The sequence below is a fragment of the Typopeltis vanoorti genome, chromosome 17, assembly GCF_054136105.1.
Source record: "Typopeltis vanoorti isolate ZY-2024b chromosome 17, IOZ_Tvanoo_1.0, whole genome shotgun sequence".
In the NCBI taxonomy this organism is placed as follows: domain Eukaryota; kingdom Metazoa; phylum Arthropoda; class Arachnida; order Uropygi; family Thelyphonidae; genus Typopeltis; species Typopeltis vanoorti.
Genome location: NC_143565.1, coordinates 112,448,574 through 112,467,720, shown reverse-complemented (window position 1 = coordinate 112,467,720; position 19,147 = coordinate 112,448,574). Strand labels below are relative to the sequence as shown.

Genomic DNA, 19,147 nt, shown 5'->3' with positions numbered 1-19,147 from the left:
CTTCACACTAAAGCAATGATTACTACAGAATTTCTATATTTTATTCCAATGAATTAAAATATAATTTCATAAATTATCTTTTAATGCTCTGGAGAGCTAGATAACGTGGAGACACATCAAAGGACGTTTAGGTGTCGCTAAATTAGACTCAATGACAAATAAATCAGCATCATAAATCCTGCTTTAGTAGCTTCAATCGCACAACAAAATATTTAGTTAAAATATTCAAAGTTGTTATGCGCACGTAGACGCAACGACTGTATCACTAAACTTGTGTTCTTTTTCTCCGAAGAGTTCTTTCAGTTTATTACGCCAGTTCTTTTTGGCATTCTGTTCTTCTGTATTTTAGTCACGGACTTCTTCTTCTTTCAATACGCGTTATTCCCGCTTCCTATGCAGGGTCCGCGTGTTACTTAGATGCGACTTCTTGTTAGTAACACTCCCAACCGACCTGTCGCCTGGGCTGCCGCTGGGAGGTTTTAGTCACGGACTCAAATGACGAATTTGTAGTTCTAGTCTACAGCACTTCGATGACTTTTAGTATTGGAACAGAAACAAAAATTATCATCTTCAAATAAAGATTACTACGTAATCTTTATTTTTGCTTTTGGTTTTTTGAAGTATTTTTATAGTGCAGTTGTTTCTGAAACCTCGTTTGGCGATTCGATAAGCAAACGATTATAGTAAACAGGCTGAATTTTGCAACACAAAAGCTGCATTCATTACACCATAATAATTAGCTGAAACTTCCAAATGTTTCGACAAATTACGTAAATTATTTCCAGACCGTACACAAATAATTTGTTTATATATATGTGTTAGTATTAGGATTTCCAGAAATCTAAATATTGAAGCACGAAAGTTATAAGGTCTGCATTACTTCGCACCAGCAGACTTCATTATTAAGATAATTTCTTTCAGAACCTTGACCCATTTGGATGCACCACTGCAGCTTCGTTATTTGTTTTTAGAATGCATAAGGAAGGAAAAACGAACACTTCACTAAGACCGGTTCTTATAGACCAGCTTGGCTTTCGGTTTCAAGATTCAGACTTCAATAGTAAAATTCCCGATGAAGAACGAGTACAGAGGATATCCGAAGATGGACATGAACGAAGACGGAAGCATAAATTTTTAGGTAATCTTCTTTAAGTAGGTTAAGTTGAACTTTCAGTGAACAGAATGGAAACATTGTAACTAGCTGTTGATTAAATTTGCTAATAAAACGCTGTTATTAAAGACCATGGAAACTGCACTTGCTATAATATAAAATACCAAACGTTATTTAGAAATACGGGAATTTTGAGATGACTTATATAGCAGGATAAAACACAGCATTTATGTTTTAAAAACACTATTTGTGTTTAGAACGGCGTCTTTAATTATTATACAACAGGAAGGAAGGAAATAGGGACTGTGGATTATCCTTATTTTTTTTTCTTTGCTGCGAATCTCGCCCACGAAAGACTAGAAATGTTGTAGCATATTTAACGCCGTTAGAGGTCTAAGGATTAGATACGTTTCAGAAAAGTCTGAAAGAAAAACCACAGCCACCCACCCACCCACACGCACGCGCGCTCATTGCCATACTCTGTACGAGTAGGGTTTTGTGGACTATTTCAATTTTCCTATTTTTCTGAACGATGTCTGGTGGGATGAAGACCAGGACTGAGTTTGTAAAACGTAAAATTTTCGTTATATAAAAAGCATTGCGTTATTCAGAAATAATACCTATCTTTCGATGTTAATCATTGTAGACACTAAAGCATATCTGAGTTCATAAACAAAAGAAGTAACTTTTGATCGTTAAACCTACTCCAGCTAACTTCGATCAGAACGATTCACTTTGGTATAAGATATCCCAGGCATCCATTACACTCCCTCGCTCATCTTATCCTAAATGGATGTGGTGTAATTCTTGTTGTATATCAATAATCTGGCTTTCCGCAAGTTAGACGATGTTTCTTACACCAATGTAATCTGCTCTGGCGATTGGTTGATTTTCTTAAAACGAGTTGCCTTCTGTAGAAACTAAGGATGTGCAGCTCTTTAGATAGTCTTGTTACTAATCCATGAATTTCTGTCCACTCTTTGAACTATGCTGATTATTCATCATCAGCAGACTGTCAACATTTCCATACCACCCTTGTCGAGTTCTTTGTCCTTTTATTAGCTTTCCTTTTTCCTATGAATTTCTTAGCTAAGGTAGCACTTTAACATTTCCGCTGGCTGAAATGTGAAAGTTTTCCAACAATTCACAGCAGAGCAGATCTGTTTGCATTACTTTTTCCTTTGAATATTGATTACTAGTGATGTTAGCCTGTGCCAAGTGCTCATTAATGGTCAAACAAAAACCGACATGTTGAAACAGTTTTTGTTTCCTCAAAGCTATTTTCAGCGTTTTTAACATGTCTAATCTTGCTTTAAAACACCGAACGCTGTAAATATTTTCTGCTACGTAATATATTTCGCAAGGGATGCCAAACTGAAATAAAATAATAATACTTAGAGGTTCATATGCTAAGTTAATTTCATGCTAATAATAAACTCTTTTAGCAGTAAGTAAACATTTACCTTTCTTATATTTCGATGGAATTCTCCGGAAGATCATATCTGCAAAATAATCCGAGTAAAGGTGATGACAGCAAACTCTTCTTAGATTTTAATTCCATTTTCTTCTTGTTTAATATCCGGTAAAGCATTCTTTTCTTTAGTTGAATATCGAACAGGGAAAACTGGGCTCACAATAGCGGTTTTTTATTCACTGAATAAAGAAGCACTCTGCACTGGCTGTATATTTAGATGAGTTCTTTTGCTAAATTATTTATGTCGATATTGAAGAGACTGTAAAAATGATGATTTCAGATGTTCTCGTGGTCTAAAACACGTTCAACTGAAAACAGCATTATATCAATTTGCATTTGAAAAATGACAAATGCACAAACTTGAGATATATTGTTAACCAAATTGTCATCACTCCAGATGGATCAAGATAAAACTCTTGCAGTATAATAGTAAAAGAATCAATGGTCAATCTACTATAAAAACGGCATTATAGATTACTTCATGATCAATAGATTATTATATTAATTATCTGCGTACACATATTATATATTAATTTTTCGTATCACTGTAAACTGTGTTTTGGTTGGTTAATTTTATTCATTAAATTTTTAGTTTATACTTTTTAACAATTTTGTGTTAAATTCTCGGGGTTTATCTTGTGACGCTCATTATTGAATCAAATGACGTCACATACGGACGGTGCATAGAGGTCATTGCAGAGTAATTTTTTTTTATGATTTGTAGAGGGCTACTTCATGGGCTACTTTTGTACAGATTTTATAGATGCGATATTGTAATTGGTTATAAAAGTTTAATCAATGCTATCTGTAGACGGAGACTTCCTGTTAACATTTTGCTGATTGATATTTATAGAAAATGAGGCTCGAAAAATCTTCCTACAAGGAAGGGACGAAATCTTTATAAAACGTTAACTGAACAAACCACAAATTAAGGATAATGTACAAAATTTGTTCTCCTGTCCCTTTTTTATGGAGGGGAATTTTTTTAACACGCACAAATAGTTTCTATACCATGGGGAGAATACATTGCTAGGACTTCTACTGGGCTGCTACAGCTCTGAAATAAAAAAGAGAGAAATATTGAGAATAAGAAATTATACTTGAGTGATACTTTTTATTCATATTTCTAGCAACAAATTGAAAACCAATTAGCAGCTTTTGTTTTTTATTTTGACTCTACCTGGCTTTCACATTGATGAATGTTTTCATTTCTTCTACTACACTATCATACTTTGGTTCTTCTTCTTCTGCAACTGTGCCATAATTTTGTAGAGTTGAATACGTAGACTGGGGAGGTGGAGGTGGCTGTGGAGGTCTTGGAAGTGACCTGTTTTGAGGAGCGGGTATAATGTCTGATATATCAGAAGGAGCTGGGGTATAAGTAAAGCCACGTGCTTCAACTCCTTCTGTAAAATAAAAAAAAAATCAGTTGGTTGAATATTCCATGAGAAATAGATCATCTCTCTGAGCCAAAAGAATCTTTTTTTTTTTTTCAAGATTGATTAACCACATGAAACAATGTTAACGATAACAGTGATATAATTGATACTTTAACAAAATAATTTAGAAGCCTGCGAAAAAAAATGCAAATTTTGGAGTTATGTGATGTGTGCAACATCAGTTAGCATCAAAATCATAAAAACTTTAAAATATATGAACATGTGAATTATATATTATGCAAAATAAATTAAAAAAGGATAAATGTTTGGTGGGCGGTAGTGGGAGTGGGATACTTCATAAGGCTGTAGGGATGGTCTTGAAGGACGTTGTTGGATTCAGGTTTCGTTCCCGCAAGAATGTGTGGGACTGTGAGACAGGAAGGGAGATTAATGAGCGCTTCAGTGTGTGTACCTATTACGATGAGTGAAAAGGGATCAGGTTTTAAGAGGCGTTTGAATTCCAATCAGGCTGGCGGTTGGTTATCGTGCACATTTATTGAAACACCAGAATTCTTAGCAGTATTAAATGCAAATAAACAAAAAAATTAATGGCATTAGTGACACCTGGTTGGCAAGAAGAGGTCCTTACAGGATGCTATGGGAGCAGCGTATTCAGGGAGGCAAAATAAAAGGCGGGGGGGGTGCTGTTAATGATTATAAACGAATGGCAGCCTGCATGAGTAAAGACTGGGAATGACTGTGATAGTTCAGCCAATGGCTTTGAGGCTGAATGGAGCGAAGTAGAAGTTTGTGGGTCAATATGCATAGTTGGTTGCTGCTGTAGACGGGAGTTAACGGAAGAGGACTTGGACCTGTACAGACAAATTAATCTAGATACAGGATGGACTATTATTATTCGACTTCAACTATGGGGATATAGACTGGGGTGGGGAGAAAAAGCATGCAGGATTATGGAAATATAATTTATAGTATTACTGAGAGAAAAATTACTTAGGCTCACGTTATGGAAAGGCCACTTGATGCAAGAATATTACACCTAGTAATAGCATCTGAGAATCTGATTCCAATACCAATTGGGGAAAATATCATGGAATATTGTTTTGGGAAGCGACAATATACGTAAGAGCTTTCATTAAGGGATATATGTGGAACTATAAACCAAGAGATTATGAAAATATGCGAACTCAGTTTAGTGCATGGGAAGTAATCAATGATTGTTTGAAGGAATAACTGACCACATCCCCAGAGTCAGGAGAATTAATCATAGTTGTGTGAAATGGATGACTAAAGCTTTAAAGCATGAGCTCAATAAAACGTTATTAAGGTATTAGAGCATCTGGTGAGGAATTGCTTCCGGAGGTAGATCGATAATGATATTTTATAAAGAACAGCATGGTTTTGTTAAAGGTAGGTCTTGTTTTATCAGTTTACTTTTACAAATGCGACAGCGGAGTTGGATAAGGGGAATGGGCACACAACGATTCCTTCATATTGTACCAAGACATTTGACAGCATTTCACACAGGATATTATCATTCAAATTCAAAGGGATAGATACGCAATAAGAAAGATATATGGAGAAGATGAATCCAAGAGAATGAGGATGACTCGTAGGGTATCACAGGGTTCATTCCTTTGACTACTCCTGTTTACTTTGTATATTAATGACATCAGGGATAGTCTGTGCATTCAACGATATGTAGATGATGCTAAGTTGGATCGGTTATAAGACATTTCTGATACAGAATCATCCTTGAAGACTGACTTGAACAGTCTGATTCTATGGGAAAATATTAACGAGCGTCAGTGTAATGTTGCTAAGTGGAAGATTATGCATTCTGGTCCGAAGACATTGCAGGCTACACATTATATTAATGGGTTAGCTGCAAGTGATCGATGAAGCTAGAGACGACGGGGTAATAGTAGAGGGTTCGTTAATTTTTAGGGACCATATTGCGAAGGTGGGGTGGTTAAGACATCCCATCGGATAGAGGCTTTCAAAATTGAGAACTAGAACGAGAAGAGGAGAAACGACAGAAACCATACAATATATTAAGGCGCTATTAAGGGGTTATTATACAGGGTAGCCTGTAATTCACGATGGGGTTTAAACATTTAATAACTTTATTTATTTTTATTCTTTTTTGTTATAAAGAAAGACAGAAACTGAAGATTTTTTGTTATTATTTATGAGTTATTCGCATTTTAAATCCCTCCGTGATTTATGGACCACCCTGTAGTATAAGTAGAGGGAAAATTATGCAGCTCATGGCAGCATGAAGAGAACTCTCAGGATTATCCCTGGAAGCTGAGCCAAGGTGTGATCAGGACTGTGAGCAACTTTTCGTGTTGTGTACTGGGTGAATGGAATAGGATGCCACTGGACATCGTGAATGCGCCTTCGGTGAAGGTTTTTAAGAATATATATATATATATATATATATCAGGGGCGAATATTCCGGGTGGGCTAGATGTGAGGTGCTCATCCACGAAATATCAGTATCACCGATATTATATTTTTGCATTTATTCCCCCAGTTGTTTGCAGACTTAAAATTGAACACAATCTACTAATGCTTCATTGTCCTCTTGAGGAGGGTAATAAAGCATTAGTGCTTCACGAAGAGGGAACTTTTCGACGCGTAAACATTGCGTCAGATTCGCGTTAACAGCCCCGGTGTGCTTTCAAAATGCATACACCTTTGAGCCCTTCGAAAAGATTTAAAAAGGAGCAGCGGGGTAAATTCTTAGCTTTCTAGAATTTTTAAACCGCTGAGAAGGCGAGGCTGGGTGAGTTAACATTTTGAGCTCACCCAGCACCTAGCGTCTGTGATTGGTTATTGTATGAACTACTCCAATTGAACTTTGTCACTTGTCATGAGTTGAGCGCTTTCTGTATCCGATAGCTGTATTAAAAAGAGCTGTTACTTATGTTTACTGGAACTGAAAATTTGAAAGCGGATGTTAGGAGAACACACGAATAATCTCTTACAAACCAGAGAAATGCACAAAACATGTGCAACAAATTTTACGAGATGATTTACTGCTCCATCAAACCATATTTATTCCTGTAATACTCTTTCTCTCTCTCTCTCTCTCACTCTCTCTCTTCATAAGTTTTTTTTTAAATTATGCCATCATAAATTCACTTATTCATAGTTAAACTTTATAGGATCGTGCTATTCGTTCTACCCAGCAACTTATAGAACACACATATCACAAATGATAATTATTAATAATTCGTTTACCATTAATACTTTCCGAGTCCGGAACACTAATCATATCCTCTCCATCCAAAAAACAGCGGCTTGTATTGCGTTGTCATTGGCCGTCAGAATGTCATCCGTGGAGCACACATCGATTAGATCTGGGCAACATAAAAGATGTTCGTCAGTTTGGACATCTCCGCAGTCACAGCTGTCATCATCTGCATAACCCCATTTCATCAGGTTACTTCTGCATCTGGACACTCCAATTCTAAGACGTTTCAGAGTCCTCCAGGTGCTGTTGGGTAGGTGATATCCCTTGGTTAACTCTTCCTTAATTATGGGGGCTTCTTGAAGTTGAACCAATTCCCTCCATAGAACAAAGCGTCGCTCCTCAGGTTTATGGATGAATGGTTTAGTTCTTTGCATAAAACTATGCCTCGATTTGAGTCGAGAAGCCGTGATGATTGGCCGTACATTAGATGTCTTTCGTCCGTCATCTGCTTTTTTCTCTCCGTCTCGCCGGCCACTTGACGTCTTATGTATCCCTGGTAGCGCTATGCCTGCTAAGGGATACAGCTTGTTGACTGGGGTTGGTCTTAGGCATCCGGTTATGATCCTAATGGTATCATTTAAAGCCACATCCACGTGTTTTTCATGGGCGGATGCCACCCACACTGGGGTAGCATACTCCCCTGCAGAAAAACACAATGCCAAAGCCGTCGAGCGAAGTACCTCTGGTTGAGCTCCCCACGTCTTGCCGGTCATTTTTCTTATGGTGTTATTTCTTGCATAGATTTTTTTTTTTAGTTCCTGGCAATGTACCTTATACGACAAGGTACGATCCAGCTTAACTCCAAGATATTTGAGATTGCTGCAGTGTTCGAGAAGTTTTTCTCTCCTCTTTTTGAGTCTTGTTTGGATTAGGATTCAGTTAGTTGGTCTCATAGTAATTGGAGAGTATTTCTAAGGCTTCTGTCAACCTCTTCTCAACTTCTTCAAAACTCCTTGCTTGAATGCATATAGCTGTGTCGTCGGCATAGTAAACCTCCTCACTTGTGGGTGGTTTGACTGATCGTTAGTTATATATATATATTGTAGAGCATCGGGGCCAATTCGCTTCCTTGAGGTAAACCATTCTTCTGATTTCTCCATCTGCTCTTCTTTCCTTACAAAGTTACTTAGAATCGTCGATTCTGGAGCATGGTTTTAACTAGATTCACGAGGAGAAAATCCTTCGTTATTTGGTACAGCTTGACCAACAGTTTCTTGTGATTAACAGTGTCATATGCTGCTGAAAGATCGATAAAAGCTGCTCCAGTCACAAGCTTCTTCTCGTAATCATCTTCGATGTGCTGCGTGAGATTCAGAATTTGGCCACAGCAGGACTTTCCAGAACGGAAACCGGCTTGCTCGGGTATAAGTTTCTCGTCAATGTTTGCTGCTATTCTTTACAGAATCATTCGTTCAAAAACTTTATACAAGTGGCAGAGGAGAGAAACAGGGCGAAAATTCTTCGACTCTGTAGGTTCCTTTCCTGGTTTAAATAAAGCTACCACTTGAGCTTTCCTCCATAATTTGGGCAACTGAAGAGATTCTACACACCTATTCATCAATTTCACCAGCCACTGGATGGTTATCGGACCGAAACGCTTTATCTGTTCTGTCCGAATGTCGTCCGGGCCAGCAGCTCTATTCTCTTTCAGGTGACATATAGCTTTTCTTAGTTCTTCTTCGGAGAACGGAGAGGCTAATGAATTAGTCTTAGCTTCTTTAATGCGCGTAAGATTGGTTTTCAGTATCTTCTTGTCTGTCCTGCCATTCAATAATAGCTGGTGAGCGATATGGTTTGGCGTGACCTCTGTTACGTAAACTGGAGTTTTAGTTGGATCGTTGCTTACATTTTTTACCAGTTTCCATGCTCGTCTGCTATTCTGTTTCATATCCAAATCCTGCAGTAGCTTCATCCATCTCTTCTTTCTACCATCCGTGAGTTTGTCCATCAGTTTTTCGCCTGCCTCAATTGTGTCTACAGCGAAAGGATCCTTGTCATATCTGACTCTATGCAGAAGTATTCAAAGTATAGACCATTAATGAAAGTGTTTCTACTCACACTTATTGTTTCCTATTCTTATATGTCTTATAAATGATGGTTCACATATTTTCATCTTTGAGTATTTCAAATATACCATTCACCTTCATTGTTGTTTTCCAATCAATCATAAAACAGAGTGTTCCCCCACTCTATGCAGAAGTATTCAAAGTTATCTTGAAATTAATTGCATTGGACCAATTAAGATGAGCGCTAATGGGCGATGTAACACTTTTTTGGATGTTCTTCACGTGGATCATCTTCAAGACTGGTACAGCCACGTTTAAACTCTGCAACCCATTTCTTAATTCGAAGAGAAGTGTGCTCATACATTTTTATGAATGAATTTCTTTTGGCGTTAAACCTTCTTTTACAAAGAATTTTATAACCACACGACACTCAATTTTATCCATTTCAAGGGATACAGACAAACCTTTGCTTCAGGCAGCTTATCCACTTAGAAAAAAAGAAATTCTTGCGGATAGTGTTGCCATCTATGGTCGAGGCTGAGAACTTTTCAGACCACCCTCGTATATATATATATATACTGTATATATATTAGGATAACCAAGTTATTTTATAAACTTGGTTATTTTAACTTCTAATCCCCAAGTATGCAAACAAATAAAAAAAAAATTAATTCATACATATATATATATATATATATATATATATATATATATATATGTTCTTGGCTCCTTTGAGTCAAGAACATATAATAATAATAATAATAATAATAATAATAATAATAATAATAATAATAATAATAATAATAATAATTTGAATTAAATATTGGAAGAAATCAAACACAGGAATTTTTAAGAAAGGAAACAACGCATTTTAATTAGTAAACCAAAACGCTTCTTCTTCTTTTTTTTTTTTTTTTTGCCAAACTATTAATCCTATTTATACTACAGCACAAATAAATATATAGAATTTTAACTGCACATCTTTTTAGTTATTTGTATTCAATTAATTCTTGCTCTCATTCTGACGAGAAATAAATAGTTCAAAATTGTTGTCTCTGTGTTATACAACTAAAAATGTGAAACAAAATACTTTCAGTAGAGAAAATGGAGTCCAAGCATAAGGAAATGTATTTTCATGAAGACTTCAGTTTTTTTTTTTTAGCAAATTCCTGTTTCTTTAGTTTGGCTGAGAATAAGAACGTGATATCATATACTAAATATATGTATCATATGACTTTATTGTTTTAAATAATTCACATACATTAATAAAATGTATTCTAAATTTAAAAAAAATATATATATAAAAATTTACTTCGTGAAAAAGAATTAAAGCGAAATTTAAAATAAATCGGATTTGATTTTTTTTTTAAATACTGTAATAATTTTGAATCTTAGGGTTTCTTAATATATACTTTTTAACAACGAAATTAGTATTTTACACATCGTTTTCCTTACTCGACTAGTCAATGATTACATCACATACCTGTTTCTAGGGGAGGTAAAAAGGACAACTTTCTGAAACAGCAACAGGCAGCTAAAGGAACAACAATCACTATTGTTACTGATACTACAACAGGAATAATGAAGGACAATTTCTTGTAAAACGGGGTTCCTTCATCTTCTTCAGCTGATAAAGAAAAGGGTCCTTGATCTGCCAAGGAAAAATTCTTTGTTAGATAAGGAAAAAATATTTGGGTGAGACTGTACAGAAAGAGGGACATGATACTGTTTCAAAATCTCCTGTTCGTAAAATGTAATTTAAATGAACTGCATATTAAAATTCACATTCAGCACGATAATAGAAACTGAAGTAATTTCTAAGAATTAGAATTCATTGATTCGAAAATTCATCTGTGAGGCAACAAATGAGACCCTCATTTCTAATATATACCAAAACGAATTTATTTATTCTATTGAATATTGGAATAATATTTTATAGTGATAATTCGAATTTAATTTAATAAATAATAGCAATAACATGATTAGTTCCAAATTAATTTACAGCCAGAGAAAGTAGGATCAGTTAAGCCTATTTTTAGGATAAATGTAACAAAGAACTAAGAAGTTGAAGGAACTGGATAATATTTTGGCAATAGCCCAAATTCATGTCTGTTTATACATTTTTCAGAAATCTATTAACTTGTAGGAAGAAATTATATTAAATATAATAAACAAGGATTAACATTACCGAGTCTCTCTGACTAAAATAATGAGATGGAAAGACGAAGTCACTGTGATATAGCTTCCGGTTTCATCAAAGCAGAATTAGACTATTCATAACGCACAAATTTTAACTATACTCGAAGAAGGTGAAGAAAATTTAAGAGCTACACTTCAAGGTTAACCATTTCTTCATTCCACCCTTATGTTAGATGGCGGTGGCTTTAAATTGTGTAAAGAAGGTTATTTTTATTCACTCACAAGGCTTTTCCGTTCTAAAACTAAACACATCCGTTGGCCCACTGTCTCCAAATTGGTTTCGAGCAGTAACGTAGATTTCGTATAGAGCCCCTGGAGATAATCCTCCGATTGAGTAGGTGTGAGATGGAGCTAAGTTCAGTGGGACTTGTAGCCACTGGGCGTTCTTTTCTCTTAGGTGCAGAATGTATTCTGGAAAACATATGATATTTGGTTATTAGCAATACTGCAATTTTCTGTAATTGATTAGTGCAATAATTTTAAATTATTAACTGAAGTAAACAACCGCAAACGATCAGTTATAATTTGAATATTAGAAGTTTGAATTAAGTATATTTATGAAGGTATTACAGATTGTAATTCACCGTGTCTTATGCAAGTCATTCATGAGTATACAGAACAGAAATATCGTAAATTTTACCATTAGGTGGCGCTCGTTTTTTGTTTTCTGTTTGTATTTTTGCAACCACCGAAGAGTGACGTCGAGATACAACATCGACAGTTGGTACGGCTGGAGGATCTGTTAAATACATTAACAATATTAATAATAATGAATGTTAATTCTATACCATTGCTGAAAAGTATTAATATTTATTAGTTTTGATTGATTTTGCTTATATGTTTATTGTTTAATTTAACAATTCAATTTAATTACTGGGAAAAAAATTGACAATTTAGTCCTAAAATTCTGTAAATTCTAAAATGCCAATAAAATTTGAATATGTTCTTACCACCATAAGACGTTATCACAGTTATTGAATTTGACGAAGGACCCATTCCTACCCTGTTAAAAGCTCTGACTTCTACTACGTAATTTGTAGATGGTTGTAGGCCGGATATTAGGTAATAATATTCTTCTTTTATGGTATCGCAATACAATATTCTAAATGTCAATTGTTTATTGATCAGTCCAGCTGTCTTATATCCAATGAAGAAGCCAATTAACTCCCCATTCCAGTGTTCTTTAGATGGGAGCTGTGGAAACATTAATTTTCATGTTAGACAAAAGGTAGTAAACAATGCTCATTTCTGTCAATGTAAAAATTTATTTTCACTACTCGTAAATTATTATTGAAGCCATACCTTCCATCTAACTTTTACAAACGTTGCTCCTCTTTCTTCCAGCTTCAAGTTAACTGGAGATGCTCCAGGTTCTGTTAGAAAAGATTTTGTTCACCAAATAAAGTTTCCTACATGAACCTTCTGAAGTTTACAATCACATTTTCAAAGAAAAGACAAAAAACTATGCATTTATCATCGTATATTTGCTTAATTCTCAAGTTTTTAAAGGATTCATTGCTTTAAATTTATAACAATTTAATTCTCAGCTGTTAAGATTTAAATATGAATCTCAAATAATTTAAATTAATTTCATATAGATTTATCAATATAAAAATTCATCAGATTACATTTATTGGAATATGCTTTATTCAGTCATAAGCGTTTAGACACTTATTAAAATTAATACTATTTATTCTTACGATATTAATATAATTAAAATCTACACATCAGTGTATTGATGAATATCAGTTAAGAATTGAAATAAAAGTAGATTAAATATATAAACTCACACCTTCCTCGTGAGTCGTAACAACCACTGGAGTAGAAGGTTCACTGCGTCCTACTTCATTTGCAGCAATCACTTGCAACTCGTAAGTTGTGTGGGGTTGTAGGTCTGTGATGTAAATAGAGTTTTCAGCACCTTGAGCTTTTTTTTCGTGGTGATCAGAATCATGGTTTCCTTTATTTGCTGAAAATAGGATGACCTTTGCATATTACAGTTCAACACGCATGTGATGTTTATTGTAGTAATGTATAATAGGGACGGATTGAGAGTAAAAGTCCAAGAATACAATACAATACAATACGAAATCACTTTCCAGTGCCAGCCAATTCGATATATAACTTACGATTATCTGTAAATAGTATCATAAATACGGAAATATCGTTTGGATATAACGAAGATAATTTTGGCAGAATCATCCTGAGAACGTTTTATTTAGCACGTCAGCGACCCAATCCGTCCCTGCTAGTTATATAAGTAACTAGCAGAGACGGATTGGGTCCCTGCTAGTTGTTTATGTAGTTTCAATGGTTTAAATGAAGTCATCATTGTGATGCATATCAACAGTGACAAAACAATCGATAAAAGTCATGATTTTATCTTGCCGTGCAAGCAATAAAAAATAATAATTTATAGTTATAGAAATCGTAAGTTAATTAATGAAATATTAATTAGGTCTATTTAAATAAAGAAACAATTTTTCATGAATATAGAATAATATTGATAATATTCATTAATAAATTATTATTTCTTAAAATATTACTATAAATTAAATAATACATTAAATAATTATCAAATTAGTGTTTGTTGAACACACACTTATTGACAAATAAATGTATTTTCAGAATGCTTTATTTAGTATCTCATTTGTCAACGTGTTAGCATTGTCAATAAAAATTTTATACGTGTTAGATAAAATTAGTAGTTTGAAAATGGAAGAAATATTTTTCTCATGAAATAAGTTTGGATTTTTTAACCTACCTGTCTTGATCCTGTACGTGATTATATACGATTCTATAGCACTATTGCCCGTATGGGGTTGTTTCCAGATTAACCTTACACTTCGACTCCATACATCCACTGATGAAAATTCTAAAGGACGTCCAGGAGCCTCTACGGAAAACAAATCAAATACCAAACAAACATTGGTGTGGAGAAATGAGAATATGCAAGAAAAAAAAATAAAGATCCGATGTTTACCCCCCCTCCACAGAGAAATAGTTGCTGCAGATATTGTGATTTTTCTGAAGTAATAAAAATTCAGTAATAAAATTTATATATTACAAACACATCTAAGCAAACATGAATTACTGGAAAGCTTTAAGATTTATTTATGTATTACTGTTTGATTCTATGCTGGGATTTATTTAGGGACAGTTGCGAAATGCATGCCACTACACACAAAATTAAGGAGCAACATATACCTGTAATTCTCAACCTGATCACTGCGGAACTGCTTCCAAATGTGTTCGACCCGGTGCATGTGTAGAGACCGTTATCTTCTCTTTCTGTCTTTTCAATAAGGACACTAGAAACAATTTTCCCTTCATACTGAGCCTGAACAACCTTCATACTGTGAAATAAAAACGAAGAATGAAACTAATATCAACATAATTCATTTATAATAAAATAGAAGGTTAACCACTCGTAATGGTTTTCGAAATGGAAGGGCACATTTCTGTTATTAAGTATACATCATAAAAGATTTAAATAGGATTATTTTGTATATAAATAGATAATTCTTTTTATAGTACCTAGGAGTTGAAAGAAGCTGTTCTGAACCCTTTTTCCATGTGATTGTTAAAGGACCGTCCCCTGTAACATTGCAACGAATTTTGACTCTTTCACCTCTCTTAACTGTTTTTAGCGTAGTGGCTATTTTTGCAGAAGGTGGAACTGGTTCAAAAAAAAAATTGCACGTTACTTTTATTATTAGGTGCTAGGAATATTTATATTATTAAATAATTTTCTTACCTTTAAATTCGAAGTTCTATTTTTCCATTTTTAAACTAAAAATAACGTTTAAAAAGTAATACATTTGGAATCTCAGCCTCTTAACTGTGATAGTGTTAAGTAAACAAATATCGTGTCTTTACTCACTTTGAACTTCCAACCTCACAGTTTTTGTAAGTGTTTTCCCTACACCATTCGTGACTTCACAAGAATAGAACCCTTCGTGTTCCTTCTGAACGTCACTTGTACTCAACGATCCATCATCCTGAGTTCTCCAGCTAGTTCCTGTTATTGTTTCCATCTGCTTTGATGCTAAGCCTAAAACGAAATAGTGGTTTTTTTATGCTTTAGACAAAATCATTGGTTTACAACAATCATGGTTTGCAGATGTTGATTATTTAAAATATTTTAAGAGCGGTATCAGAATCACTCCAGAAAAAGGTTTTCTAGTATAATTCACATTCTGTTATTTCCCGCTTATACTTAGATGTTATTATAATATATGATCTACAATTATATGCGTCAAGAATTGATAAATGAAGCTATTATTTATTATTATCTTGAAAAATTAGAATCGAAACAATATGACAAAAAATTTGCTGTTATAGTAACACATGAAAAAGTAAAGTATTTAAAATTGGAAACTTCTTACAGCTATCTTTAAGTGGGAAAAAGTTTAAAAAAGTGTACAAAGTTATAGAAACACATTTTGTCTTCTGTAAATGAGTTAATGTGAATGAGTTAATGAATAAAACTCTAATAATGATGTAAACAATAAACAGTTTACATCATTATTAGAGTTTTATTCAAATAAACTTCATGATATAAAATTATTTTACTAATTTTAATATATTTAAGTGGAATGATAAAACAACTTATACTGTAGTTTCCATGCATGTTTGTAAAGTTATATATTTGTAATATTATATCATATGGAATAAGCATTAAAACAGACTAACCTGGACTTACTTTATTGTGATTATTGACAGTTTAAAATGAAAACTTCAACTAATTCACAACTGAATTGTCTACCCTTTCTAAAGGATAGAAAATTTAAAACTGAATTTTCTATCCTTTAGAGGTAACAAAATGATCAGACCAACACATACTGATTCTGACGTATGAAAAGTTCTTTAAAAGCTGTTGGCTTATTTGACTCTAATCTTTCTTTAAAAATAAGCAATATATTTATAAGGAGAAAATATTCTCTTGCATACTAACGTAGTCTTTCATTGACATAATTATGATCCAAATAGTTTAGACAGTTATTTCATTACTGAATATTTGGTGAATTTTTTTTAATATAAAATCAATTAAATTTACCTTTCGATCTCCTCCAGGAATTCACAGGCTTGGGTTTTCCGGATGCTTCGCACTGTAGGTTCACTTTTGTTCCAGAGAGTACAGCTAAATCGTACGGTTGTCGAATCCAGGCTGGTGGAACTAGAAACAATGATAAATAATTATCCAGTTTTATCTAGAGAAGAAGAAACAGTAATCCACAGATATTAGTATTTGATAGACACTTAAGACTAAAAATAATATTTACTAAGAATATCTTTAGAAAATCTTCAAGAGTTTTACCCATTTGCTTTTTTAGGAAGTTTTAATCTAGTATTAATTTTTAATATTTTAATAATAATAAACTCAAATGATCTTATTTATTTATTTACCTAACATTTATCTACTTATTTACCTAACACTTTCAGAACTGTTGATGATGAATCGGTGCCAATAATATTAGAAACAGCGCATGTATAATTCCCATCGTGCTCTTCTTTGACAGCTGTGATGATCAAGGTAGAAGAGGAGTCGTCCAGTCGGCGAACAGATACGTCTGATGATTCTACTAGAGGCTGTCCATTTTTTGACCAGTGGAATGTCAAAGGGACATCTCCCCTGGTGGCTCCACAAGTCAGATGATATCGCAAACCACGTTCAAGACTTGATTCTCGAATCATTGGAGACAATTTTGGAGCAACTAAGAAAACGCACATATTTGAAAAATAAATTATTTAATATATAATGGAAAAGAATTATTCCATTATATATTCAAAAATACAATGATAAACTACATGCCTGATATTAAATTTTAAAATAGCATCAAAAGTAGATTTGATATAAAACATATTTCCCATTCAGAATCTACAACAGATTAATTCAGATAAATTAATTAATATACATTAATACGAATTAACATGATTATATACAACTAAAACATATATTTTTATGTTTTAGTTGTATATTAATACAACTAAACATACATAATTTATACAGTAATAATACATCTTGCAGTTCGCACAGATGTGCTTGGCTTTATCGTAATAATTTTTTAGAAAGTATTTTAGACTCAAAAATAGACGGTCTCTGGTAACTAAGAACATCAATTTAACAGCGGGATTATTACTACATGGCATTTCAATTCTTACAGTGATGTTTTTATATCGTGGATGATTCTCGTCCTTTAGTAATATAAGTTATATTGAACATTTCAGAGACTGGTAGAAGCAACAGAAATGAATTATTTCTTCGATTATCACTTATCAATTAACAATCTTTATTCTACTTCGAGATATATTGGGCATATAATGCTGCTTATACGTTTAGGTTAAAAATGACTTGGTAGAGAATAATACAATACTTATAAGGATATTCCATGAGTAGAACTCAATATTTTCTGGTATTGTTGGCACAGTTTTTAAATTAAATGCTAATATATTAATAATAAATTTCAGTATACATTTAGCTAAATATGCTCTTTTGAACTTTGTTACCGAACATATTATTTCTTTATAACGAAACATGCACGGTAATCTTATATATAGGAATATTCTTTCTCTCGCTCATTCTAACTACTATTCTGGCGATGTATCTTAGAAATAAGCTATCATGGCGACATTAAAAATGGCATCCTGCGCAGTAGCATGTTAAGACCACAAGAATGCTTACCTTGAGCTACGCTGTTAGAACAGAGCTTCAAAAGAAGTATAGCAATAACCGATAAAACTTGAAGTGAACATAAGAAAGTTAACCGCATTTTTATAATAAAAAAATGGGATAGTTTACATTGCCTCTCACTGGCAACCGCTTCACTGTATAATCGCTAGTCGTGACGGAGAAGCCATCCACACTCTCTTCATAAACGAATAGGCTGCAGCCCATTGAACGTAGCCATTTTCAGTGAGCCGCTCGCTAGTGAATTACAAATGCATGTAAGAAACTGCGTTTCCTGCCACTGGAACTGCTGTAATACACGCAATTGCCAGTATATATTCTAGCTTAGTACCGTGTCTGTTCATTTGCGTAGTTCTTGAAGGTTTCCTTATCATATTTACACAATGCAACGACCATTCGGCTAAGAACATATGACGCCATCGTTTCAGAAGGGAACTATAGGTGGCGCTTGTCACTGGACTGGAGTGATTTCTCGTGTTTTCGTTCAAAATTGAACACAGTTAATTTGAAAGAATTTATACATCCTTGATCACATTTAGAAGAGGCAATTTAAGACATTAAAATATTTCTTTAGATTATTAGTAGCATTTGGTATTTTAACTATCAAAGTACTTTTTATAATTTAGAAATAGTTTTTACTACAATCGCGTATCTTAGCGTTCAGTTGCACTATAGCTAAATGCAAACTGGTTAACTAGAGTTTGCGCTATGTCAAAATATTACTTCATATAAATTTATTTTTTAAAATAACAGTCAAGAGTTAATATTTGTAAAAAAGAATTTTAGAAAAACATTAGCAACTCGGGTAAACAGGCTTCGCATATTTTAAAGTTTAATTGTTCCCACTTTGCATGTTAAACATCGCCTCTGTTCTAACAACATTTTAATACTATCCGTACGTTCTTCCTCTTCTTCTTTTTATTATTAGAACTGATTTACAACCTAAAAGATGACAATCCTAAATGTCATGCTTAGTAAACAACGTTCAAATAATATTAAAATAATGC

The 19,147-nt window shown here is 33.8% G+C and overlaps 1 protein-coding gene across 1 annotated transcript; it reads right to left on the bottom strand.

The window, feature by feature from the left end:
* Positions 1–3,356: 3,356 nt before the first annotated feature.
* On the bottom strand, positions 3,357–18,222 carry LOC150097799 (cell adhesion molecule Dscam1-like). The gene is made up of 13 exons (XM_090406994.1): positions 18,135–18,222; positions 16,882–17,166; positions 16,509–16,628; positions 15,333–15,503; positions 14,987–15,128; positions 14,657–14,805; positions 14,214–14,345; positions 13,242–13,418; positions 12,090–12,188; positions 11,672–11,860; positions 10,734–10,868; positions 3,766–3,991; positions 3,357–3,642 (listed from the first exon to the last, which is right to left on the bottom strand). The coding sequence occupies exons 1-13, from the start codon at positions 18,220–18,222 to the stop codon at positions 3,624–3,626; spliced, it is 1,932 nt and encodes a 643-aa protein (XP_090263120.1). The 3' UTR covers positions 3,357–3,623.
* Between the last annotated feature and the right edge of the window lie 925 nt (positions 18,223–19,147).

Bases quoted from the DNA above. Each gene is read 5' to 3' on its own strand.
- LOC150097799 (XM_090406994.1), bottom strand. From the start codon at position 18,222: ATGCGGTTAACTTTCTTATGTTCACTTCAAGTTTTATCGGTTATTGCT. The intron at 16,629-16,881 runs GTAAATAAGTAG...CATTGTTTCTAG, and splicing joins AACAGTTCTGAAAGTGTTAG to TTCCACCAGCCTGGATTCGA. The intron at 11,861-12,089 runs GTAAAATTTACG...TATGTTTTCCAG, and splicing joins AAAACGAGCGCCACCTAATG to AATACATTCTGCACCTAAGA.